Genomic DNA, 27,620 nt, shown 5'->3' with positions numbered 1-27,620 from the left:
CCGTCCTGTTTCTTTTATAGTTCTGGTAATGTTGTTTTTAACCACATATGATGTTAGAATGCATCCTCTTCATTAGTAAAGTTACTTTACATTTGCTTGGGAAAATAGCTTTTCATGAAGGAAAATTACTTACCTTCTTAACTTTAGCGCCACTCTTAGTTATTTCATTTCTATGCCTTGTTTATAATTGTGACTAATGGCCATTTTTTACATTATTCCACAAGTATAAAAACAAATGTCTGCCTAATTATTTAGGTCATTCATAAATTTATCAAACAGTACCATCATCTGAGTAATCTTAGCTGTTTTTACCAGTTTCCTATACTGCCTTTAATATTACTACCATTAGTATCATTGTGGAGACTGTTCAGCATTGACCAGGACAGCTTGCTTTCTATCAGTTGTCAGTAAATAATTGAATGTCCATGAAGTAAAGAATAAAAGAACTAACTTGTTAATTGATAAAATTACAAAGCACTTTTATTACTCCAAGTTATAGATCTTAAACTACAAGATCTGTAAACTAAATACCGCTTTGGAAATATGTACAAAGAGTTTGCATCATTCTTTGGGTAAATACATTCTTCCCCCCTTCCTCTAATTTTCAATTGTAGGTACTCGACCACCACTGATCAAAAATTTACCTAAGCCCATTGAGAGCCTGATGACTCGTTGTTGGTCTAAAGATCCTTCCCAGCGCCCTTCAATGGAGGAAATTGTGAAAATAATGACTCACTTGATGCGGGTATAATCCTTCTTTTGAGGGGCTTTGGATTTAGGGGAATTTAGTATGTGCTGAGTTTTAATGGAATTTTAAAAGGGATGTTATTACTATATTCTGCTTTATATATTACTATGTTTTCTAAGTGAGAATGGGCATTTATTACTCATAGTCAGAAGAGGAAACATTATTTTGAGAGGGAAAATCTAGTTCTTTATCACTGGAAAGATGGCTAGACTAGGTTTCTAGACTTGCTTTTTTCTTTTTGCTTACATTAGTGGACAAGTGTGTTTGTCTCTGGGCCTGTTGCCTCATTTGTAATGTGGGAGAAACTGAAATAGATGGTCTCTAAAGCCATCACAGGACTTGGCTATATTAATATTATGACTTCAATACATGATAAACTAAATTTTACATTTTTCTGATACCAATTTTCATCAAGCATTTAGTCATTTATGCAAGGCAATAGGTTGCATTCTCAGACACATTTATTTGAGTGACTTACTATTTGGCCTATTTTCAGGTTTTTATATCCCAGTAAAAAGTTAAACTTTCTTCTGTTTAGAAGAACCCTTTTAAATGATTATCAAATTTTCCTAGTCTATGAATCAAGCGCCTTTATAATTATTTGGAATATTTTACGCCTCTGGTTTTTGGTACATTAACAAAAACTGTGAAGTGATATCTTGGCTTTAAAAAGTTCACATATCTATGAAAGTGCCTGAATTTTGAAACAGTTTGTTCAGTAGAAGAATCTTACAATCTCCTTAAATACAGACTAAGTGATTTCCTAAATGGTAAAACGTTGTTTATTCAATCTATTGAAAATTTCTTAGGCAAAGCAGCTTGAACTATTCTACTAAAAGTTTACCATCATATTTAGATACCAGTCATACATAGAACCCTAGGCCTTAAAGGTGTGTGCATAAGAAAACAACTTAGTCTCTGTAGTCAGATTACTTAAAACTTTGGGATATGTGTTATCGAAGTTGTAATTTTGCTTCTCTGTGCTTTGTCTAATTTGAGGAGAATACATTTCCTTTTTTTCTCTAACTTCTAACATTTTTGTCCAGCATATACTTTGAGTATTATGCCTCCAGTTTGTAGAAAGACATTCATAATCTATCCTCTTAATATTTAAAATGTTCTAACAATTATTCTATGGTATACTAGTCTCAGTCATCAGACTAACAATCACCGGAAGTTTACATCACTACTGTGAGAACATGAGTATGTTTTATATAATTATGAGAAATGATACTATTTTATTGCATATGTTTCTCTAGAGAAATATTTGCTGTTTTCTTCAAGACTGTCTAGACTCCAGTGTAAGCTAGATTCTTAGGTAGGTGCATGGCATTGATCAAAGTTGAAATCCAAGAGTACATTATTGTAATCTTTGTAAAATAAAAAACTTAGGCACCTACAAATTTAGTATATACCTTAGGGAAAATAAAACATCAACAGGACTTAATTTGTATTAAGGAAATTTTAAGCTGTGGTTTACTTTTTTATATATAGTACTTTCCAGGAGCAGATGAGCCATTACAGTATCCTTGTCAGTATTCAGATGAAGGACAGAGCAACTCTGCCACCAGTACAGGTAAATGGATAGATTGGAAGAGTATTGATTTGATTTTTCTTTCGTCTCTATTCCCATGAAATTATAATCAAGAAGTAATGAATAATGTCCCCATTTGCATTTTAATTCCTTCATTTCATATGATTGACTGCAATTTGAGTTTACAGGTGTGCCATTCTTCATGTCGGTACCCTGATTAAAGAGTTTTTGAAGACCTGCTTCCAAGTCTTGGAATTCCTACATAATTATGAATAAAAAGATGGCACATTGTATTACAGTGAATGTCATTCTTGAAAAATAACTTTTACATGGATACTACTAGATCAAGTAGTATTAGAAATTATTGTAAATGTATTTAACACGTTTCTTCGTCATGAACACCCTAATTTTTGTTCTCTTCTACAGAGACTCTGATTTAAGAAGCTATGTTAAAAGTTCCTTAGTTTTCTGAAATATGAAGTAGTAGTGGGACATGTAATTTGTGGTCATCAAAAAGATAATAGAAATAATACTGTAACTTAGAAATATTGTACTTCTCAAAATATAGTGGCATTTTAAGCATTTCATTATTAATTAAAACTAAAAGATATGTGTGTGTCTATATGCACATGTATTTACCCTGCATTTATTGACAAATACTTTTACTGATCTATTTCTCCCCCCTCAAGAATAGTTTTATTTATTTTAAGATGGTTTATTGTTTAGCTAGTTATTCTCAAATTCCAGTTTTACCGAAAATATTCTGAGTTGCTCTGAATTCTAAAATGTACTTCTCTAAAATTCTATCATTTGTGTCTCCCACGTCCTCCAAACCCTCTCTTCATTTCCTTACTGTGACCTTGAATTTTTTGAGCCTCCCACCTTTTTGCTGGTCCTCTTAGGTCCTTTTTTCTTTCTCCCTCCACTTAATTCCAATCAACTATTATAATTCCTTTGGGAATAATTTTCATCTTTCTAGCCTCTCTCTCAAGCTTGCTTGACTAAACCACAAGCCTAATAAAAGTTGACACTCGGCTTACTCCTTGCCTGTACCAGTGCTGCTGAGTGTGGCTGGAGATAGCACAGGTTTACTATCCTCACATGCATGTTTAGTGCTATTGGACAGTTGTACTATATTGTAGTTCATCTCTTTCCTCCTATATGTCTTAATTTTATACCGTAGCCTCTCCTCAAACACCTCCTCGCCACTCCTCACTCTCAGCTGATCTTGTTTGCTCTTTCTCTGAGAAAATCGGAGTAATTGGAAGACAGCTTCTACAACATCTGTGCCCATCTACTCTGCTTTCTTCTGTTACTCTGGCTAAACTATCCATACTTCTGGCCAAAGGTGTACCTTTCTGCCTGTGCATTATATCCCATCTGCTCTTCTGAGCAATTCTCCCCTGTCTCTTGCATCATCAGTTTTAGCTTTCTACTGGATCATTCCTAGAACATACGTAGTCTGTATTTGCATTCACTAGCTTCTCTTTTCCCCTTCTTTCTTGAGCTGACTCCATTCAGACATATTATGCCAGCACTTCAGAATTGTTCTTGTCAAGGTCACTAGTTATCTCTACATCACTACATTTAAGGAATCATTTTTATTTCTCATCTTGACTCTCAGTAACACTTGACCTAATTCATTACTTTCCCCTTCTTACAGACAGCACTTTCTTCAGTTGGCCTCCGAGATACCATACTAGCCTAGATTCCATCTTACGTCTCTGGCCATCTGTTCTCAGTTTTCTTTGCTGGTTATTCCTCATCTCCCCAACCTAGAAATGTTGGAGTGCCCAGGGCCTGGTCATTTGGCTTCTTCACTTATCTGTCTTGGTAACCTCATTTCCTTGGTAACCTCATCCAGTATTATGGCCTTATATACCATCTGTTGGCTCATAATGTTTTCCATCTTATACTTGAACTCTATACTCATATATCCAACTACTTCCTTTACATCTACTAGAAACTCAATATTTTCCAAACTGAGTTCCTGATGCTTCCTTCAAACTCACTCTCCCTGTAGTCTTTCCCCATCTCAATTAATAGCCCTCAGTTCTTCTACTAGCTCAGGTTAAAAACCTTAAGTTATTCTTGACTATTAGAAGACTATTTAGGCATCTTGGTTCCTTTTTTGTGCTATCCTTAAGTTTCACTTAAAATGGGTTTGTTTGGATATCTTCATTAGCCTGAAAAGTCTTATTTTATTTCTGTTCCTGCCTGACTAGTTTATAAAAGAATGTAAGTTGCGTAATACTAAGTGAAGCATTTGTATTATTTCCAACCATTAGTCATAAATGTTTCTGCTTTTCCTAGGCTCATTCATGGACATTGCTTCTACAAATACGAGTAACAAAAGTGACACTAATATGGAGCAAGTTCCTGCCACAAATGATACTATTAAGCGCTTAGAATCAAAATTGTTGAAAAATCAGGCAAAGCAACAGGTTTGTTGTGTTATTACAAGTAAAACTGATAACCTTACCAGTAGTCACAATATTATACTAGCTGAAATTAATTATTTACCATCTTCTGTTTTATAAATCCTGAATTTTCTTCCTGAAACATACAAAAGAGCTTACAAATAGAGACATGTAATGAGATTCTCCTACCATTTATTACCAAATGGTTTTTCCTTCTAATGATTGCTACCTTTGCCAACTCTAAATCCCTATCTATAATCATCCCTAAATGTAATGGTTGATGGTTAAAAATGTAAAATCGGTATATTTTGGCCACGCTGCCCAGTTAGAGGAGTTGTCCTAAGTCTATCATTTCATGCTGTTCAGATTTATTATATTTTTGCCGTTGTTGATTTTTTAAAATATTTCAAGGAGTGAGTTTATTCATTTTGCCGGAGGCATTTAGGTTAATGAATAATTGGGGCTTTTAGCCCCCAGTTCTAGTGACTGCCCTTTCATAAAGACAGTATCTGCAGCTTGCTTTCCCTTACCCCTGTAGCTCCCTCTCGTGCAAACTTCCCTCTCCTTTCAGAGCAGAACAGGATCTATCAGAACCCCACTTGCCATCTTCCTCGTTTTAGGTTGCCTAAGATTGCTAAATCTAAAGAACTTCAGTAATTCAGATTGACCTGTAATTTTAACAGAGTGAATCTGGACGTTTAAGCTTGGGAGCCTCCCGTGGGAGCAGTGTGGAGAGCTTGCCCCCAACCTCTGAGGGCAAGAGGATGAGTGCTGACATGTCTGAAATAGAAGCTAGGATCGCTGCAACCACAGGTAAAAAGGAACTACAAGTCTGAAGAGTGAAAATGTATATAAGCCTTTTTGACCATGGTAGTTTCAGTTGTCAAAGGTTTTTTGTGTGTGTCTTGTATTTTTTTTAAAATAGGAAGTAGGTTTACAATATATTTTTCTAAGTTACTAGCAATAATTTATGCATTTATCTCAAATTCCAAATAAGGAAAGTATGACTTGTAAAATTATTTGGATGAGAAAGTATGCCTTCCTCATTTACAGATTTTATCAAATATAATTCTTTCTGCTCAAACTTGAGTTGAAAGTCTAAGTGAGAAATTGAAATTCTGCCAAAACCAGAATATTTTGGGGATTTTGAGTGATACTACTAGATTTTTGTGCTGAGCTCAAATAATGGCAAATATTTTGTTTCAAATTTAACAGAAAAATGTATTCCAGATCCATGTATGATTTGACCTTCTATCTGCTTCTTCATTCCAGTGACAAAATAATAGCTAAGCTGGTTGTGGTTAATTTTTTAAATTGTAAAATAAAATATCATAATTTTATTGGATCTTGAAAAAGCTGGCATTTAAATTCCATTGTTCAGTTCTTAAAATTATTAGTCATGGAAGAACTGGTCAGCACAAAAACAATTACATGTTTTGTTACTTAAGTAAACTGACAACCTAATTCTCTGACCAGGTTTCATTTTAGTAATGCTGGTTTAATTTGGACTTTTTTGGTTTTTTGCTGATTCTTTCCAGGGATCAGGGGGAGCTGATTTTAAAAGTAAACACATTTCTGTTGTGGAAAATGTGGAAATGTAAACAAGCCAAAAAAACTTACATAATTACCCCACTCAGAGATAAACACTTAACATTTGTGTGTATTTACCCCATCTTTTAACTATATATGTGTATAAATGTATATTTTCATGTGTATTTGCATCTTTTTTAACTTAGCTAACCAATTTCTTAGGTCTTTTTTTCACTGACTTGGTTTTTTTCTAAATAGAATATTCATTGTGTGTGGAGCTCTTTTCAGAAAGAAGTTGTCAAGATGGACCATCATACTATACTTGTCTTCAACTAATCATGATCATTGATTTTATCAGCTAGTATTCGAATCCATTAGATATAACGGAATATCCAAAATAACAGTGTCTATAACACATAAGCATTATTTTTCACACATAAACAAGTCTGGAGGGAGTGGGCTGTGTGATCTTGAGGTAACTGGTCTCCTATTTCTGTGCTGTAATCCCTATTGTATAGCTTCCATTCTCAAAGTTATCCTGCACTCCAAAATGGCTGTTAAAGTTCCATTTCATGACTTCTACATTCCAGGCAATAGGAAGGAAGACATGGGGGCAGGGCAAATAGGCATCCAAGTTCTTTGAAGGAACATTCCCAGATGCCTCTCCTAACAACGTCCACACGTCGTTGGTCAAAGTAACACAGTCGAATGGCTACACGTAGCTCCAAGGGAAGAGGAGATCGGCCCTCTTTTATGTGATGACTTTTCTGTCCTAAATAAAATCAGAGTACTATTGCTAAAACAGAAGGGAAGAGTAGAGACTGGCAGAAGATAGCTGTGTCTGCCACAGATGGGTCTTCAGAAACTATCAAGTTGAGTAGAAGTCACCAGCCACTGACAAGCCCATGAGTCTTCATGAGTCACAAGTATTTCTTTGGAGCAGGGTTGTCTCACTGTAGTGTCAGATGAACCCTACTCACCAGGACATACCCTCATGCTTTGAGGAACCCTTTTCACTTCAGGGGTGTTACTCAGGATAGATCTGCCACATACTAATTGCTGTCTCAAAACTGAAAATTGTTATAATAATGGTTTCATGTCTTTGCTAGTATCATATTTCTAGTCAAGCACTGGTTTTTTATTATTATTTACAGAAATGACTTTGCTAGAAGGATAACCACACACATTAAAATTACCCTATCTTTTTTTGCCTAAATGTAGAACAAATGCTATTGTACATCCTTTGAGTTTTACGCAATTTAAATTTTTTCATGAATTGTCTTACTTGGAAAGAGTCATACTTTCCAGCCTTTTGACAAACTTTGTGTTTACTGTGAATGTACCCTAAACTTTGCAAAATATAGTAAATATTTGGTTTACTAGAAATATGCATAAGTATGATTACAAAAGCATATACATTTCACACTTTGATCCAATAATTATTATTTAATCATTGAATTTTACTTTATAGCACACTTCAAGAAACACCTAACTTGAACATATATTCCTGTGTTTGTGTAATTAAAACAAATACGACAAGTTACTTTTTAACACCTTTCTTCCTTTCCTCGTTCGTTCCCCCACCCCCATCACATATCAGTGATTTCACTTAAGTAGACTGTTTTTATGAATATATTTGAAATTTTGCTTCCTCATTACCCTGCAGCTTTGTCTCTGTTCTTTTTATTTTTTTCTGCTAATTAAAACCAGTGTGTAAAACATCTTGTATTGGTAGTTGTTTGCTCTTTAATCTCACCTTTTCTGAGCATGGATGAACAGTTAGGTAGTTCTGCATGCCATTCTGCATGAAATGTTATTAACATGAACTATTTGAAAATGAGTCTATTTTTGTAGTTCATCATTTTCCGTGTTACTGTTTGTGGTTGTTTGCATGTATACTGTATATGTGTTTTTGCAGCCTATTCCAAGCCTAAACGGGGCCACCGTAAAACCGCTTCATTTGGCAACATTCTGGATGTCCCTGAGATCGTCATATCAGGTATCATAGACCACCTGAGTTGGTCTAATAGCTGTGGAACCGGAATAATGATCCCTGGTACTTGTAAAATGCTTCTTGCTCCAATTTTTACAAGACGTGAAAATGGATACCTTGCATGCAGTAATTAGGGAGACAGATTGAAAAACTACATTTATTCTGAAGCAGTCTTGAAAAGATACCTCTGATCTACAATACATGAGGATAAAATAGAAGAGAAAGTAAACCTTTTTGGAGAAGGGAGAACACCAACCCAGAATTCTACCAACTTCCTCTCTACTTTTAAGTGAGCACATGAGCTAAACCCAGACCTTTTTGGCACCCAACAGAAAGAGGAAACAACTAATTAAAATTTGTTATTTTCCTTGGCTCCTTTCCTTTCTCAGTTACTGCTTTTTGGGTCCCCTCTAGACTTTCTATCCTAACCTCTTTCTGTTGGTAGCAAGTGAATATGAAGTTGAGAGAAGAGAGTTGCTAAATAGCATTTTGCCTTAACCTAGAAAACAAAAGTAAAGCTAAATGAGATGTGCTGTTTTGCAGGGTATCTTGCCAAAGAATCATGTAAAATAATTGGTCAATTCTGATTTTTGTGTATTATCAGGAGAATCTCATAAATTACATGTTTTTATACCTAACTTACACATGGTACTTTAGTGTCTAAAATTGGTAAACTGCTTTATTTCTTACGGTGATCATTTCATAGAGGAATATGTTACCATTTTTAATGGAAACTTAAATGGCATATTGACCTTCAGTATTGATTAATGTATTATCAGAATTATCATTTATTTATCCCTTTAGGTTTTTCTCTATCTCTTTACCCAAAATCTTGATAAGGAAATACATATTTTCCACACACGTTCATGAATGTAAGTTGGATGAATTCTTCAGCAGGCTGTCCTTTGCCTGTGATTGTGTTACAAAGAGGTCATTTTACATGGAGATCAGTTTACCTCCATGCTGAAAGGTACTGTGTGTAAGGGACATATTTTAAAGAGGTGGAGGCCGGGCGCGGTGGCTCACGCTTGTAATCCCAGCACTTTGGGAGGCCGAGGCGGGCGGATCATGAGGTCAGGAGATCGAGACCACGGTGAAACCCTGTCTCTACTAAAAATACAAAAAAATTAGCCGGGCGTGGTGGCGGGCGCCTGTAGTCCTAGCTACTCGGAGAGGCTGAGGCAGGAGAATGGCGTGAACCCGGGAGGCGGAGCTCGCAGTGAGCCGAGATTGCGCCACTGCACTCTAGCCTGGGCGACAGAGCGAGACTCCGTCTCAAAAAAAAAAAAAAAAAAAAAAAAAAGAATAAATTTATATATGGCAGTATAGCCCATACTATATAAGATAATGGGGGAGGGAAAAATAAGGAAAGAATGATAGTTTGCAACTGTCAGGTACTACTGGCATGTAGTGGGCAGAGACCAGGGATGCTGCTCAACATCCTGATGTGTACCAGGCAGTCTTCTCCAACAAAGAATGATCCAGCCCAAAATGTCAACAGTGCTGAGGCTGAAAACCCCTGATTAGATGTTCTTTGTGCCCTACAAAGTAGCTTAAAGTACATCTTATTTTACCTTCATACAATCTTATAACTAGGTTATCAGATGAAATTATAGCTGCTTAACAGACGAAGGACTTAGATCTGATGACGTTTAGTGGTTTTTCCAGAATCATAGCCAGGACCCCAACCCAGATCTTCTGACTCCAAATCACATCCATTTTTTGTTCTTTTGTTTAAGTCAGAGAAACTAGAGTAATTTCTTCTTGCTTTCTCTTAGTGTTCACATTAAGGAGAGCTCTTCAGCCAGGGAGATCCTCTTTTATGACATTGGGCCCTTATGGAATCAGGTAACCTTAATTCTCTTAATTGCCAGAGTAGCAGTGCTATTCATATGAAAATATTATTCAGTAATACCTTTTATTAAATGTTCTTTTTAGGCTTTTCCCCCCTCAGATATCAAACATTAACTTACTCAAGTGCACTTTCTTTAATAGAAGAATACAAGCTGTAGAATTGCCACTAGTGGACATAAAAGCCAATCATGAATGTGCTCATAGGTAATGTTTTTAAATTAAATATAAAAATACTGCCCACCCTTTGGGAATATCTCAAATTTCCTACATGCATTTTAATTGTAAAGAAGGATGATACTTAATTTCCAAAATTTCTTAATACTTTCTAGAAATTGTTTAGTTCTAAGTGGATTTCCCACAAGCTTTATAGTATTAGCAAATACTTCTTGATATATTCAAACTGTTTAATTAGCATTGAAACCCAATTGCAAGCATTCTTTTTAAATATAGCTTTTTAAAAATCTTATTTATATGGATAAGAGTTTCATTAATACTTCCCTTTGGCCAAGTGTAATATACTGAGTCTAATGTACTTCTTGGAATGAACTACCTCTCTTAATAAGAGCAATCCTTCAAGCATCATAAAAAGGTTTTGTATATATATCTTTATAGTCACTAAAATGTCTAACCTAGTCATAGATAAAGAAATGCAAAGACCCTAATCTTGTAATCTTGTTTCTTGCTTGCTCTTCAAAATGTGTATACTATGCCATCAGTCAAATGTGGAAGAAAAAGCAACTTAGCAAAACAGCAGTATTTATCAATTTAGTAGTCTCTCAGATCATACAGAAATTAACCTTTAATACCTTAGGACTCCCTGTGGGTCAGACTGTACAATTTTTTATACCTCTTCTACCATATTACTGGCTCTGAAGAAGAACTGGCAAACTTTTGTATGGTAACCCTTCCTTCTTTCCACTGTCGATCCGCCCTTAAAAGAGTGAGCTTTATAGATTAGCCTGGCACCTTTTTACCAGGGAAGACACGCAGCTAAGAGCAAATTACCAGTAGAATGTGTGACATTTTGCTGAATCTTCCTTTGTAGAGAAGGTCCTGCCAAGTAGCAGTGTGCTACCTAAGCAAAGTAAATGTAAATGTGGAAGTTTCTTGCCCCGTATTTAGACCATTTGAACTACAGTTTTCTAATGCATTTGCTTGCTGATAAGTTGGAAGGGACTTTGAGAAAAGAAATAGATTTTCTTAAATGTTTTTTACTAAAACTTGCATTTTAAAAACCATATCCTTTCTCCCTTTCAGCCAGTACATCTAATTTGTTACACTTATATTTGAAGAAAAGGGAATGGGTGGCAGATTATTGGATTCCTTGAAGTTTTTCTAGATTTTTTTTGTTCTAGGACTTTAATAAGGGCAGTAAGAACACAGATCTTTGTTTTTCATGGATTTTCTTTACTTTTTCCCATATTTTCTTTTTGTCACTATCTAAGCTTCCCAGAATCTATTTTTCACTCATCTTCATCTCAAATACACAAATGAAATAGATTATTGTGATTCTGAAACTATATAAGACATTCTAATGCAGTCCATCTGATGTTAGAAGAATACCTAAATTTTACATTTCTTTTAAAAATCCAAATGTCAAAGAGGAACAGGTGGAATGCCTAACTATTACAAAAAAAGAGGAACAATTTCAGTTTAACATGTAGAGTAAGAGAATAAATAGTTAAGAAAGCGAATTTTTTTTCATGCTTGTAGCATCAATAATGGAAGATGGGCGGTTCTGCTCTGGAGCCTTTGTGTGAGTAGTTATAGCATTTAAGGAAATAAACTGTAATTATAATGCATTCTAAAATCTACTGGAAAAAAATACTGTCATATACATATATACTTACCACCTATAAAAGATTTAATTAAATATTAGTCTTCTGCACTTCTACTCTGATATAAAATTTGTTGTACATGGTTCACACCGGCTTGATTGCTTTTATAAAGTGAAATGAGTTTCCCAAATGTGATATGCAAAAGTAAAATTTTCTAAATTACAGACGTTTTTAATGCTGTTATATCATCATAGATAATTCTAAATTTATTTCTTAGTTCAGATTAGATTATAATGCTTGATTTCAAGTACTTGAAAACCATCCATTCTATAGATGAACATTGCCTTGAAGTGCTTCAATTTGAGAACCTTGAACAGTGTTGCTTTAGTGTACCTTTTGTTATTTTTAAGCCTAAAATAATATGGCATAACATTCGAGAGCAATAAAATGCCTTGACCAAAGATGATTTTCTGTCTTACATACTGTTCTTAAGGATATGCAAAAGAAGATTGAATATACAAATGTTTTTGAGTCAGATCTTACTGAAATAGATAAGATTTTTGCCTAGTTTCCTGAAGAGCCTGAACTTAATTGATATTTATTGTTTGTAATATCATTCTTAAAGCTAAAAAGAAACCTTAGGTGTCCTTATGATTTCAGCCGCATTTAGATCTCTTAACTGAATAAAAAACGCGTATTCGCTTTTAATTTCAGTCAAGGACGTTTAGCTCTATTGTATATTGGCTTTTTACTAAGAGTATGATAAGTAGTAAATTGGAGTAAGTAGAATGTAGAGAGGCCCAAACATTTTAACAGAAAAATAGATGGTTAGTTAGGCTTCTAATACTTGTATCTTGTTGCCCTCCTTCAGAAGTTTCAAATGTCAGGTTATTGGCAAATAAATTATCTAGGTGGGGAGGGCTTTATAGAATGCTTAAACAACTGGAAGCAGAGATACTTTTCAAGGACACCTAAGCTCTATTTTGCTTTCTCCACCAGGATGAAAATATCACTTTTTTTTTTTTTTTTCGAGACAGAGTCTCGCTCTGTCGCCCAGGCTGGAGTGCAGTGGCGCAATCTCGGCTCACTGGAAGCTCCGCCTCCCGGGTTCACGCCATTCTCCTGCCTCAGCCTCTCCGAGTAGCTGGGACTACAGGCGCCCGCCACCACGCCCGGCTAATTTTTTTTGTATTTTTAGTAGAGACAGGGTTTCACCGTGGTCTCGATCTCCTGACCTCGTGATCCACCCGCCTCGGCCTCCCAAAGTGCTGGGATTACAAGCATGAGCCACCGCGCCCGGCCGAAAATATCACTTTTTTAATACTATATTTGGTTCAAGAGCTGGTCGATAACTAATGTTTGTAAACATTTCTTTAACTGGAAGCATGTAAGTTATTAAATATTTCCTCCAAACTACTGCAGCACCAATATGAAGAGGCAAAGAGAGAAAGAATTGAGTTTTTCTAGATCTGGCAAGTTCTTACCTAGCACAGATAGTATCATTAGCAGATGTAAGCCTTTGATAGGGATCCTAGGGCTAAGGGGTGCTATACTAAGATGTGCTGTACTAGTTTCTGTGTATAGCCACCTCACTTTCAATAAAATTCTCTATTTGTGGCAAATTAAATAGGGAAGTTAATCTAACTTTATAATGAATATTTAGGTGGCCTTTCTGCCATATTATATAGTCTACCAAGATCACTTTTTGTAATCTAAAAAATTCAACTCTAACCTAATAAAGCTGGTTTATTGGAAAGCAAATAAACCACCTGACAGACCTTTCCAGTGAAAGAGCCAGAATTTGTTGAAATTAGTAAAGAAATATGAAACTTTGGCAGCCTAAATTAGAACATATATTTTAAAATTACATGTTCAGTTTACCATGAAGCAGTAATGTAATGCTACTGTATCATGCTATGCATTTTTTTAAATCTTGGGTATTTTACACATGAAGAGAATGGTGTCCCGTAATTTGTAATATTCAAAACTTGTGAATCTCAAAATTTCTAACATTTAGGTTAAGAGAAGTCTCCAGGAAAATGTAGTGTTGATTCTTACATGAAGACAGACTTTGGGAAGTTTTAAAGTGGAAAATAAGAGTAGTGTAAGTCAAGGAAAACTATGAGCTTAACTGATAAGAAAAATTACAGGAGTGGCTGTCTGGGACCTAAGCCAGCAGTCTCTGGAAGAACCCCGGGATAACTTTTAAATACCAGCTCAGGAAATCAGTTGTACTTAAAAGAGCAGCTTTTTGGAAGAGGGGCTCTGTCTTAATGACATTACTGTAAAAAGAATGGAAGTGACCCCTAAGTTGCTTTCTATTTGTGGGGGGCAGGAGTGCAGATTTAGTATGCACTGGCAATGTGATGTATACTTAGAAGTCTTTCTAAAAAGTGGAATTTGTTCTCTATTATAAGACATGAACGTTCCAGAATTCATTACAGAATGAAATACTCAGGATAGCATATGCAGGTTTCAGATTCCTTGATCAGGCATCTGTTTACATCATGCTGTCCTCATTTCTACTACTTTTTCCATTTACACTACCATGTATAATATAGGTATGTACATATCAAAGGACCAAAAAAGGTAAAATGAGTGAATGTCTAAATTAGTATTCAGTTGCAAAAAACTTCAGAATCAATTCAAATTTACTGAGAACACACCCAGTAATTTTCATTTGAAGTAATAGGAGGTTGATTTTTCTTACATTCATATTTCTAAATTATGACTTAAAATTTAATATTGGAGCAACAAGTATTTGTTGATTGCAATCCTGTTTTGCTTTGTCTGAACTATCTGCCAGATGGTTTCTGCCATGGTTGTGCTAATTAAAATGCATTGCCTAATACTGCTTGCTTTGATTCATGCAGTAGCTTAAAGATTTCTCATTTTATGGCATTTGTTAACTGTCAGCTCTTCTTTACCTTACTTCCTTAAAAGTTTTTACTTCCCTTTTCTCCTATCCTTCCACCTAAATTTAAGTTGTTTTTGTTGTTATTGCAATGGTGATGTAATGGTTTATAGACACATGTGTTGGGTGGTTCCTCAGATTCACAAATGTTGCTGTGTTGCTAATCTGAAAAGAGAATTCCAGACACTTTTACAAGCCTGTCTCATCACCGCTAATTTTAGAATGAGTGTGTTGAATGAAATGTGCCTAAAATTGCTTATTAGTCATGGTTGTGGGGATCTTTTTTGTCCTCGGGAAACAGGGGTAGTTGAAAGTATTCATAAAAGTAATCTAGTAGGCCTAATTCAATAAATGCACAGTTTTGTTGTTTTAGTTTGTAATGAAAAGTTGAAATTTTTGGAATAAAATGAAATTTGAAGTAAATATGAATTTAGATTATGCAAAGAATTATAAAACATAGCTTAAAATGGAAAAAACTGATGATGTCTTACATTTGCAAGAGGAGTTACAAATTTGAGTTTTTATATTCATTACACATATTATTCTATTAAACATTCTTATTCCATTGTAAGGTCCTTTTAGTTTATCTGCAGTGTAATAATGGGGTCATGTGGGTTAAGGTGCTAAATTATATTGCTGATTGGTTTTAAAAGGATGTCTCTACAAAAGATTCTGGAAGTCTAAAATTTTAAGAATGAATTCTGTCTACTAATCGGGAAACTACAATTAGAGTGAGTACATGTTCTAAGTGTTGCCCACTAGTTGAGAAATTACATAATACAGATTTCAGAGTCAAAAGAATTTTGAGTACTGTATCAGCTGTTACTCAGTATTTTGGTGTTTCCTTTTAGACAGCTGATCTCTCATGTTAGAAGATACTGCATAAACAGCCTTATTCCCAAATAAAAGTGCTGAGTGAAGCTATTGCTCAATTCATTGTTTTGCTGAGGACTTATATGTGTAGAATTCTTTCATAAGTTGATTTTTAATTAATTATAAGCATAGAAGTTTCTAAAGCAGAATTAACACAATAGCCCATTTCAACAAGCTGTATATTTGAGAACAGAGTGACAGTTATTAACATCCAGTAGGAAATTAAGAGTTGTTGCTCACAAATAATAAATTACTAGATTCTGACAAAGACTAATGGGGATTAAGTAAGCGTGACTCAATATAACAAATTTAAGCCTAAGCATCTTTTAGACCCTGAAATGAACAAGATATTGCTGCCAGTTAAAAGTCAGTTGTGTCTTACAACCTGCTAGCTGTCTTGCTGTAAAAACTGTAACGTAAGGCCCTTGAAATAGATGCCGTCATCAGCCCCAGCCCCCAAGCATTAATCTATTTAAACACATGACAGAAGATGGTGGAAGAGAGTTCAGCAGCTATTCATGTGGTAGAAGTGGTTATTGTATTAGGACATACTCTGTTGTAGACCAGCAACTTTTGAGTTAAAACACTGCAGCTGTTTCTCTTCCTTTCTTTACATCTTTCTCTTCTTTTTTTTTTTTTCTTAGCAATAAACTCACTTTTTTTTTCCCCACAAACATTTTGTGTAGATCCAAGGAGCGACAAATTCCAACTTTCTGCTGTAGCAATTACACCCTTTTTGTCTGTTTGACTAGATTTTAGTATTTTACTTTTTTTCTTCTTTTTAAAGGCAACGGACAGCCAAGACGTAGATCCATCCAAGACTTGACTGTAACTGGAACAGAACCTGGTCAGGTAAGACAACATTCAAATTTTCTATCTTGGAAGAATACTAGGCAGAAATCAAGAATTCACTGTAATCTACTCTGCAAAATTAGTTTTATGAGTTGACCTAAAGTTGTGATAGAGAAATTCATTGCACCTGAACTTAAATGCTTAGGGGGGAAAAAACATAGGTGCCATTGTTAATTTAACTTGAAAGATAATTTATTAAAGTAGGTTTATTAAACTCCATGGAAAAGTAAATTGTTCATTAGCACTGTATATATGTCATATGGTTTTATGTATGTTTTAATAAGTATTCAATTTTATAATTTAACAATTTATCATTAAAGTGTCCTTTAAAGTGAATCATTAGTATGTCTCCTTTTTACTAATAAGGGTAGTAAACATTTCCCCAATAAGTTGCTACTCCTCTAGGGCCACGTAGGGCATTGGCATATGTGGAGAACTCTAACATCTTTTAACTTGGCATATCCACTGGATTAATATTTTTTTCAAATATCCTTAAGATAACATTTACTAAGCAAATGTGTAAACTCTCGAAAGGCTTCTATTCCAGTGGTTAAGATTTCGTTGTTTATATTTCTGGATCCTCCTCTAAACTCTCCTTGTCTCTTTATCACTGCTGCTTTGCAGATGATGCAGACAGTGTTATAATTTAAGCCATTACTGATTAGTGCAGAGTTTTAACCCACCAGGTATATAAAAGTAGCTCAGTCATTGTTTTTCTGTGTTACTCAGATTAATACACTTGACATATATAATTTATTATATACTATATTCTGTAAAATGAATGAAGATTAATTATAAGATGTTTGTTTTCAGCTGTACAAGAATAAGTTTTATGAGAGCAGCATAAAAGTAATGAAATTAATAAAGTAATGAAATTATTACATACTAAGAAGTATTAAGTATTAAATTATTAAGTATTAAGTAATGAAATTATTATATCATGTTCCATATTTTTATAAAATTTTAGCATTTATATATTATAAACAATCTGATGTAATTTATGATAATATGTATTAGTATTTGTCATCCTAAAAAGGTATTTTATTATTATATCATTTTTATAATATACTTAAAATTTGGGAGATTCTTTGTAGTCATTAATGAAAAAGCCTTTTATACCCATCAGTTTAACCAACTTACCAAAAACCACTTCAAATATTTAAGTGGTGAATATCCTTGATCTTCATTTATATCTGGAAATGTTTATTTCACAAAATACTTATAAACACATATATAAATAAAACCTACATAGACACATTAATTTATTATGTGTTGTGATACTAGTGACTCTAAATCTTGATTTCATTATTTAATGATAGTTTTTTTCAGTGTATCTGTTTTTGTAAGACCCCAGAACTTTTGGCTGAAGTTTCCCATTTTCTCCCCCTCAGATACTTAAAAGTTTTAATCAGCCCATTTAGTAACAGACAGTTTGACATCTGCTATTTGCTTTAATTCTTTGGAGGTTTGATGAGCTCAGCCTTTTAAACTCTGTTTACTATTGCCACTGATATTCCAGTTATGAGAACTTCTAGCTAAGTGTTTGACTAGGAATGAGAAGCTTGTCCTAAGACATGTCAGGAGCAGCTACTAGTTTGAAAGCTTTTCTGTAGACTCTAGAATAAAAGTGTTGCCATAATTCAGGACTGATCTTCCCACACCAAGTCTTACTTATTTCTTCACAAGTTCCACATTATTTGAGATTTTGGTTGTTACCCTTTTAATTCACAATAACTTCAGGTAGTAAAACACTGGAACTGAGGCCAACTATGGGTGTGGGACAGTCATTTGTGGAATTGTCATAGACCACTCTGAAAGATTTGGGGTGAGGGAGAGTTTGATATTAGTAAAACCTGTACTGAAACAGGTGGTATATGACCATTGTGTAGCCACATTTTAAAACTGATTCACTCTTTCAAAATTATTTGTGTTATAACCTTAAAATGCCTAATGTTCAGCTTGGCATGAGAGTGGCAAATACTAATCCTAATGTACTAGGAAAACATTTCTCCCAAAAAATGTATGATAAGTGATCATTAAATCTTTTAAATTACTCACAAAGATGATATTCATTTGAAGAAGAAAAGTATTCACAGTATGTGTTTTCAAAATTGGAAGGTGCCATCCTTTTTGAAGTCTGGCTAAGCGTGATTCCATCTTGTCGAGGAAAGTAAACTTATTGTACTGTGGCTCTTGACTCAAAACATAATCTTAGTAAAACCACTTAGAATTTCCATCTGTAAACTAAAATTAAATTGGTTGTCTTTCTGCTGCCATCCATTTGAGAGGAATAGTAACTGAAGCAAGCTTCTTAATTAAAAGTAATGATATAAGTATAGGCGTAAAAGATTGCATTCTTACAACATACAACTCACTTTTAAACATGGTTTTTTCATTAATTCAGGAAGCTTTTTAAACACTCAATAGATGTGACTTCCTAGAAGCTTTGAAAAGATACTGAGAAAGAAAAAGCAGTCCCTGACATCCAGGAACTGGTTTGACACTGTGGCCTCACTGTTGTTAGTAGCTAGCCTTATTCTCAACGGCTGGCTGTCACAGCTAGACCATGTTACTGTCTTATTGGCCATAATCTCTCAGAACACCAACATCAGACAAGATAATGCTGAGACCGTGATAAAAGGAGACGAAACAAGACTATTTCGGAATGTTTTCTAAGCACAGACAAAAACAAGGTCACTGTGCCATCCACAAAGTATCTAACATTGTCCTCTCCCAGCTATTAAGAGTGACTGCTGCTTCTTTACCAATTACAGCTTGGTCCTCACTCTGGACTGCCCTCCCTGTGGAATTGCCCTTGCTTTCTGACAGCGGCCAATCTGGAACGAACCCCTCCTTCCTTAGAGTTTCCCCAAAATCACTCAACCAAAGCCTAAATCCTATAATACATTCTTTTTCTAAAACCCTCTTACTGAGACACCCCATGCTGCCCCATGGTAAGCATTCTCCTTCACTGCAATAAATATTAAACCCAGCTCTTTCCACTATTGGTGTGTTTCTGGCAGTCTTTGGCTAGAGGGCTTTGACAATACCAATAAAGCCTAGTCCGCAAGGACCTCATTTGGAGAGATCAGACTTATGCCCAAATCAATTAGAAAACTAGAGTAATAACAGCTTCCATTTGTTGTGCACTGACTTTGTGCCAGATAGGCTCTTAGTATACATTATCAGAATGTTAATCCTGTTATCAGGATCTTAGTACTGTGAAGTTGGTACTTTTTCACCTCATTTGCAGCCAGGTAAAGTGAGGATGAGAGAAACTGACCTAAGTCTCTTACTTCCTTATGCTGCCAGTAATTCCTATAACCAGGTTTTGAATCAAGACCTGATTGCAAAGCACACAAACTCTATACTTTAATCATTCTAACTTGCATGTGAAACTAGATGTGATGCATGCTGTTATAGCCCTAGATCTCTTACATTTAGGTATTTTGGCTTCTAATAGTCTGCATTGTCATTAATTATTTAAATAGTTGTTAAGTGATGATGAATTGTAGCTGTATCATATCATTGAACAAGGTTAGCCTATCTTCGTAATAAATTTCTACCAATGACAGCACAAATTTATGTTTTATATACCTGGGTGAGCCATTCTGTGTTTCACTAAAACAATATACATTCTTATAAATGCCTGAATACCCCTTCTGGAATTGTATTCAGTATAGATCTATATTCAAGAATTCCCTTAGAGGGGGCTGCAGTCAGTGAAAATTATGACTGCAAGATGATACAGTTATGATTATTTAGAGAAGTGGGCATATTACATTTCCATATGAACTTTATAATCTACTTTTACTAGTCAAATATGTGACTTTGGGCAAGTTCCTTAATTTCCCTGAGCTTCTGCACCCTTATCTGCAAATAGGCACCATAACACCCACCTCCCAGAGTTCTTAACAGATGTGAAAGTACCAGGGCACACAGTAGATACTAATCCATGTTGTATGCCAGCATCTTCACAGTGTGCCTCATCGGGCTCTTGATACCACTTCCTTGCTTTCATGATAGTGAGAAATAAAAAGAAAATAGCACTTGGGAAGGGAAAGAAGTAAAATCCACCAGCGTTCTTTCTGTATCATAAGGAAACCTTGTGTCAAAGATCGTGGAAAGTATTTGCTTTAAAGGTCTCTTATCGCATAGTGAGTGACATTAATATACATTGTTATTATTTATTTAAGGGATGTGATTTATTATACCACTTTTGTGCATCTTCATTCTGCACCTCCTTTTGTGTAAACAAATGTTCTGGTAAACTCTAAGTCAGAAACTTATGTAATAGTTTTGAATAATTCCTTCTTCATAGTATACCTTTCTGTTGGAGAATAGACACCTTTCTTCTTTTTTTTTTTTCTGAGACACAGTCCCCTCTGTCAGCCAGGCTGGAGTGCAGTAATGTGATCTCGGCTTATTGCAACCTCTGCCTCCTGAGTTCAAGTGATTCTTCCACCTCATCCTCCCAAGTAGCTGGGATTACAGGCGTGTGCCACCACACCTGGCTAATTTTTGTTTTATTTTTAGTAGAGACAGGGATTCACCATGTTGCCCAGGCTGGTCTCGAACTTCTGGCCTCAAGCGATCTGCCCGCCTCACCCTCCCAAAGTGCTAGGATTACAGTCGTGAGCCACTACGCTCGGCCTCTGTTGGAGAATAGACACCTTTCTATTGTAGAAGACCATGTAAGAATAATAAAATTCTGAAATTTCCTTATAAAAAACTGTAGTGAAGCCAAAATTAGATCAAGCCTACAGACCTTTAGATTAGAAAGAGTATTTTCAGTACAACCTTCATGTATAGATTTAATTATCTGTGACTACCATAATAAGTACCCATGTAAATCCACATTACTAACTTATACCCATTTTAAAAATATTTATATTATTGAGATGTTACTTTAGCAAGAATATCGTAGAAGTCATCATTTAATCTCTGTGTTTTGTGCTTGTATGATTTTAGCTACTAAGATTTCTGAGGGTATTAAATAGCTTTTAAATGTCAGTCTAAGTAATAACACTGGGTGTAAATTCCTGACTTATGAAAATATTTTCCCAGTCTTTCAGGTAAGAAATTAAAAGCTTTGCTTTATTTTTGTCTGTAAAATAACTTCCAATTCCTTTTTATAAATATAGGGATAAATTTCTGGTCAAAGGCCAATTCTGGTTCATGTCTACTGATGGTAATCTGCCCCTGCGGTTTAAATTTGGCTTAGTATTCTTTTGCTGCCTTAAATTGCTGTGTCGCGTTTCTATACTCTTGTAACCACTTTCATATCCAATCCTCTTCGTAAGTCAAGTTTGCCTATATCTCTTAAACTTTGCAATTAATGTGGGGATAGAATAAGTAATTGTAAATGTCTTAAAGGAAGGAGCAACTTAAATGAGTTTTAATAGTTTGAGAGCATTTGTGACCCTCAGAATTTTACCAGTGATTTAAAAAAATAACTACTGTAAAAACTTCTTCAGTAGTTGGTTACAAGCAGTAACATAAATTCAGCCACAGACTAGTTTGAGTTTTTTGGTTAATTGTCAGACGTTATGTGTTCCTCTTATTTATGCCTTGTATTATTCACATATTTAAAAACTACAGTTATGCCTTGTTTTTAAATATTTCCTTGGTTTTTTAAACAAACATATTAGCATACTGTTATTTATTGAGATACACATTTCTTAAAATATAAAGATTTACTTATTAGTTTATGGATTTAAATCTAACTCTATGCTGGTCTAAAGACAGTTTTGAAACTTGCACTAAAAGTGCAAGCCTTGTATTAGTTTCATAGCTGTTGGAAATTACAAGTGGGACAAACAAGCATGCACAGAAGGTGCTAAGAGTTTCTTGGAAAGTAGAAGGTCAAAAGAAACGTGTAGCAAAGAATCATTTTGCAAAAGATTTAAGCTTAAGGAGTACTATAAAATTCCTATTAGGTCCAACTTACTTGTTTTAATATTGCAAATGTTCAGTGACCTCTTTTTTAAATATACTAAATCCATTCTCATTTTAAAAACCTAATTATTACTTCTACTGTATCTTGTTGATTTCTCACAACTGATACTGATTCTCACATGTCACAAACGTGTTTCTTTTTTTAAAATGTGCGTTAGCATTACACTGACTCTGAAACCCTGGTCTGCCACCACTTTGAAGGAAAAATGCTTTTGATTTACAATAGCAGTTATAACTATGGGCAAATTCATGTACTTGCTTTCAGTCAAAGAAAGTTAAAAAGACTCAGGAATAATTTCATAATGTCTATACTTGCTTTATCAAGGGTAAAAGTATCCTAAAAGTAAGAGTTAAACATTTCATCACTGGTTTTCTTTGGTGTATGTCGTTATTCTTATATACTAAAGGTAAATAAGCTTAAGCACCAATCTTATATCTGAGTGCCAATAGCTTGTGTTCTCATTTTATTCAATGAGTATCTATTATGTGTTTATTATATATTCAGCAATTTCCCAGATCCTGGGAAGTACAATATAAAAAGTATGCATGGTCTCTGCCCTTAAGAGGTTATAATACTTTTGAAGAGGAATAAAACTTTGAGAGTACTATAATTTCAGGCACAAGTTGAAGTAGGAACTGACTATACAGCCAAAATTCAAAGAAGAAAAAAATCTCGTGTGAAGACATTTCATGTACATCATTTCATTTAATTTTTATAACCTTATGAGATAGATAATACCGTCCTTACTTTCCTATTGAGTCTTAGAGGTTAAATAAGTTACCCAAAGCTGCACTAGTTAGAAATGGCAGAGCACAATCAAACTCTGGGCTGTCTTGTCTCCAACACCCAACTTCTTACTGCTACTACTTTTTCTCATTCACACTTCATCAATGAGAAACCTAAGTCTCAGAGAGGCTGAGTTACTTACACAAGTTCACACAGCTGTAAGTGGCAGAATGGAGACATAACCCCAGGTCTCCAAAGTATTAGACTGAAACATGTGAAGTTGCTGAGTTTTGAACTACAAAAACATCAGTTTTATGTGGTTCAGTTTTATACATGCCCTGTGCACTACACCATATTATCTTTAGGTGAATACGAGGTCAGGATTAAAAACTGCAAGGGATGGCTGGGCGTGGTGGCTCAAGCCTGTAATCCTAGCACTTTGGGAGGCCAAGGTGGGCGGATCACGAGGTCAGGAGTTCAAGACCATCCTGGCCAACATAGTGAAACCCTGTCTCTACTAAAAATACAAAAAAAATAGCAGGGCGTGGTGGCGGGCGCCTGTAGTCCCAGCTACTCGGGAGGCTGAGGCAGGAGAATGGCGTGAACCTGGGAGGCGGAGCTTGCAGTGAGCTGAGATGGTGCCACTGCACTCCAGCCTGGGGGACGGAGCCAGACTCTTGTCTCAAAAAAAAAAAAAAACAAAACAAAAAACAAAAACAAAACTGCAAGGGAAACAGGGGCATGAGGAATTTTAAGAGGAGAGAAAATCCAGATGGGCAAGGTAAACCTGCTGATGGAGAGTCATGAATGCCAGAGTGAGAATTTCAGAATTGATTCAGTAACAATCAGTAAACGAACATTTTGCCTGCAGTACACTCTTAGGCACTCCATGTCCTCAAACACAAGGTCTGGCCTTGTACACAAACAACCAGAGAAGTGGCAAGAATCACCACATAATGTAGAAGAAAACCTGAGCTGGGCCTTACAGGGTGGGGAAGGATTAACAAGGAGAAGAAAAGAACAGAATGAGCAATCTTATGTGGAGTTAAAAATTGGTTATGGTGTAGAAAAGCTTTTTGGAATTTCTGAAGCAATTTCAGTGGGTACCCAAAATGAAAGTCGTATTTCATCAGTTTTTCTTCAAAGTTAATCTATGATTTTTTTCTCTGAAATTGTTAGGAAAGTACCTTTCACTAAAAGTATAATTAGATTGTTTGTAACACAAAGGATAAATACTTGAGGGAATGGGTACCCCATTTTTCATGATGTGATTATTATGATTGCATGCCTGTGTCAAAACATCTCGTGTACCCCATAAATATGTACCTACTATGTACCCACAAAAATTAAAAATTATTTAAAAAAAACAGAAATGAGAGGAAAACAAAGTACCTCTCACTGTTTAATATCCTGAATCCATTGTGGGTTTTCAAGACCTAAAATCATAGAATGTTAGCACTATATGGAACACTTCTCATTACATTCTTAACCCAGCCCCAACCCCTCTGCAGATAGAGGTTGAAGTGATCTAAAGCAGACATTACAGCATAATTAGAGTTCACATACGATGGATTCTACTCAAAGGTACTTTTGTATTGCGTTTCATTTTACTTGTTGCAGTCTTGAATTTGAGTGTTTGTATATATGTTGAAGCTAGATATAAGATTCTTCATGAATTTATTTTATGTTTTATTTTCTATAACTCCACATTCTTTTTTAAGTCTCTTTTTTGGTACTCAGTAACACATCAAGAAAAAAAGGGTGCTTTTTAAAAAGTCCTTATGAAACCCATTTTAGTTTCTATGTCCTTTGAAAGGCTTTAGTATATGAAATATTAACATGTAGACAAGAATGTATATAATGTATGAGTTATGAAAATAATAAAATAAACACTTGTGAACCCACTACCCAGCTTAAGGAATGGAACATTAGCAATTCCAGTGGGGGTTGGTCCCTGTGTGTTCCTCACCTGTGGCCTTTCCTGTCATTTCCCCAGCAACCCTCAGTGCCACGTTCTGTCATATATCATGTTTCCAGATATCATAAATACCTTTTATCTGATTAAGAAATCCTCTTCCCACTGGGCACAGGGGCTCACACCTGTAATCCCAGCACTTTGGGAGGCTGAGGCAGGAGGATCGCTTGAGCCCAGGAGTTCAAGGCCAGCCTGCACAACATGGGCAAGACCCCATCTCTACAGAAATATTTTTTTTAAATTAGCCATGCACGGTGCCGTGAGCCTGTGGTTCCAGCTACTCAGGAGGCTGAGGTGGGAGGATTACTTGAGCCCAGGAGGTCAAGGCTGCAGTGAGCTGTGTTGGTGCCATTGCACACCAGCCTGGGCAACAGAACAAGACCCTGTCTCAAAAAAAAAAAGGAAAGAACGAAATAAAGAAAGAGAGAAAGAAAGAAAAAGAAATTATCTTCTCATACATGGAATTTAAGTTTGTTAAATGTATTTTTTATAAGTAGATGTTAAATGTTGTCAAATGCTTTTTCTGCATCTGTTGAGGTTTTGTCCTTTAATCTGTTGATGCGATGAATTTTATTAATGGAATTTCCTAATGTCAGATGAGTGACCTCTGCAGTCATTTGCAAAGTTGGATAAACTAAACTTTTTAAATGGTTTTTATTGCTTCTACACTGCCACATTATATTTGCTAATATAATTTTTAGAAATTTTGACTTTTGTGTCTATTTTTATTTTATTTATTTTTATTTTTTTGGAAGTGAGGTTCAGTTCTAACTTTCTTTCTCACACTGTCCTTATATATTGATTTTTACTGCCTTCACAGAATGGGTCAGAAAGTTTCTTCTTTCTTTGTTTAGGATAATTTAAGATTGAAAAAATCCTTTTCTTGAATGTTTGATAGAACTTACCTGTAAAACCCTCCTCTGTGCTTGGTATTTTCTATAATATATAGGAATTTTGGAAACTTTTTTTTAAAGAATGTGTTCATTTTTATAGTATTGTCTCTGATTTCAAAATACTATCTTTTACCATTTTTCATTTTGGGAGGCAAATTCTTTTTTTTAACAAAGTTAGATCTCTAGCTTATAAATTGTCAGTGTTTCTGGTTTTTTCATATATATATTTAGAATTAATTATTTTCTTCTAAATGCTCTTTTAGTCGCATCCCCAAGTATTAGCATGATTCATGTTAAAAGTCAGTTCAAGTATTTTCTAATGTCCCTTTTGTTTTCTTCTTTGACCAATGAGTTATTTAGAAGTGGTTTTCAAAACAAAAGATTTTTAAAGGTTTTGAAATCAGTATAAAAAGTAATTAAATTATGATGCTGAAATTTTTTTTAGCTTTGAGATTTACTTTACAGCTTAGTACACAATCAGTTTTCATCAGTGTCTCACAAACGCTTAAAAAGAATGTGTATTCTTCATTTGCTAGGCGTAAAGTCACTTGTGTTTAGATTAAGCTTGTTTTTTATGGAGTTCAAGTTTTACTGTGTGTGTGGGTGTTTTTGTTTTTTGGTCTCCTTTTATATAATTTACAGAAGAATATTAAAATATATTACTGTGGGGCTGGGCACAGTTGCTCACACCTGTAATCCCAGCACTTTGGGAGGCCAAGATGGGAGGATTTCTTGAAGCCATTAGGTCAGCCTGGGCAACATAGTGAGATCCCATCTCTACAAAAAGTTTAAAAATTAGCCAAGTGCAATAATAGCATGTAACTGTAGTCCCAGCTACTCAGGAGGCTAAGGCAGGAGGATCACTTGAGTGCAGGAGTTTGAGGATACATCCTTGAGTTTTTTTACTTCATCTGTTTCTATGTACAGCATACAAATTTTAAATTTTGAATTGTTGGCCAGGCACAGTAGATTATACCTGCAATCCCAGTGCTTTGGGAAACTGGAGGGAGGATCACTTGAGGCCAAGAGGTCGAGACCAGCCTGGGAACATAGCAAGACCCTGGCTCTACAAAATTAGCTGGGCATAGTTGTGTGTGCCTGTAGTCCCAGCTACTCAGGCTGAGATGGGAGAATCGCTTGAGCCCAGGAGTTTGAGGGTACAGTGAGCTATGCACTCCGGCCTGGGCAACAGAGCAAGACCCTGTCTTTAAAAACAAATCTCACTGTGATGGTGGATATGTCCTTTTTCCTTGCAGTTTTTTTTTTATTTATCTATTTGTATGTACAGCATATAAATTTTGAATCATTGGCCAGGCACAGTGGCTTATGCCTGTAATCCTAGCACTTTAGGAGACTGAGGCAAGAGGGTCACTTGGGGCCAGGAGGTTGAGAGAAGCCTGGTCAACATAGTAAGACCCATGTCTACAAAAAAAAAAATTAATTTTTAAAAAATAAATTTTGAATTGTTGTATTCTGAATTGAACCACTTATATTATCTCTTTCTCTAGTAATTTTTTGGACCCTAAAATATATTCTCTCTGATATTAATATAGGTACCTTATTTGGGGTAG

At 35.2% G+C, this 27,620-nt stretch overlaps 1 protein-coding gene across 4 annotated transcripts in view; it reads left to right on the top strand.

The window, feature by feature from the left end:
* MAP3K7 (mitogen-activated protein kinase kinase kinase 7) overlaps positions 1 to 27,620 on the top strand; it is a 74,526-nt gene that overhangs the window by 34,176 nt on the left and 12,730 nt on the right. For 3 of the 4 annotated variants that reach the window (XR_004248347.2, XR_004248346.2, XM_032155413.2), the window contains exons 8-13: positions 615 to 745; positions 2,243 to 2,324; positions 4,596 to 4,726; positions 5,386 to 5,515; positions 8,151 to 8,231; positions 16,432 to 16,496. Coding sequence is in view for 2 of the 4 variants with exons in the window: in XM_032155413.2 (XP_032011304.1) it covers positions 615 to 745; positions 2,243 to 2,324; positions 4,596 to 4,726; positions 5,386 to 5,515; positions 8,151 to 8,231; positions 16,432 to 16,496 (620 nt within the window). In the remaining 2 variants the exon portion in view is untranslated. The remainder of the gene's footprint in view (positions 1 to 614; positions 746 to 2,242; positions 2,325 to 4,595; positions 4,727 to 5,385; positions 5,516 to 8,150; positions 8,232 to 16,431; positions 16,497 to 27,620) is intronic. The other variant, XM_032155434.2, reaches the window with a different exon arrangement.

This window comes from Hylobates moloch, unplaced genomic scaffold, assembly GCF_009828535.3.
Source record: "Hylobates moloch isolate HMO894 unplaced genomic scaffold, HMol_V3 SCAFFOLD_2, whole genome shotgun sequence".
NCBI classification, from domain to species: Eukaryota; Metazoa; Chordata; class Mammalia; order Primates; family Hylobatidae; genus Hylobates; species Hylobates moloch.
The sequence above is the reverse complement of the archived record's forward strand: the minus strand, read 5'-3'. Positions and strand labels throughout refer to the sequence as shown.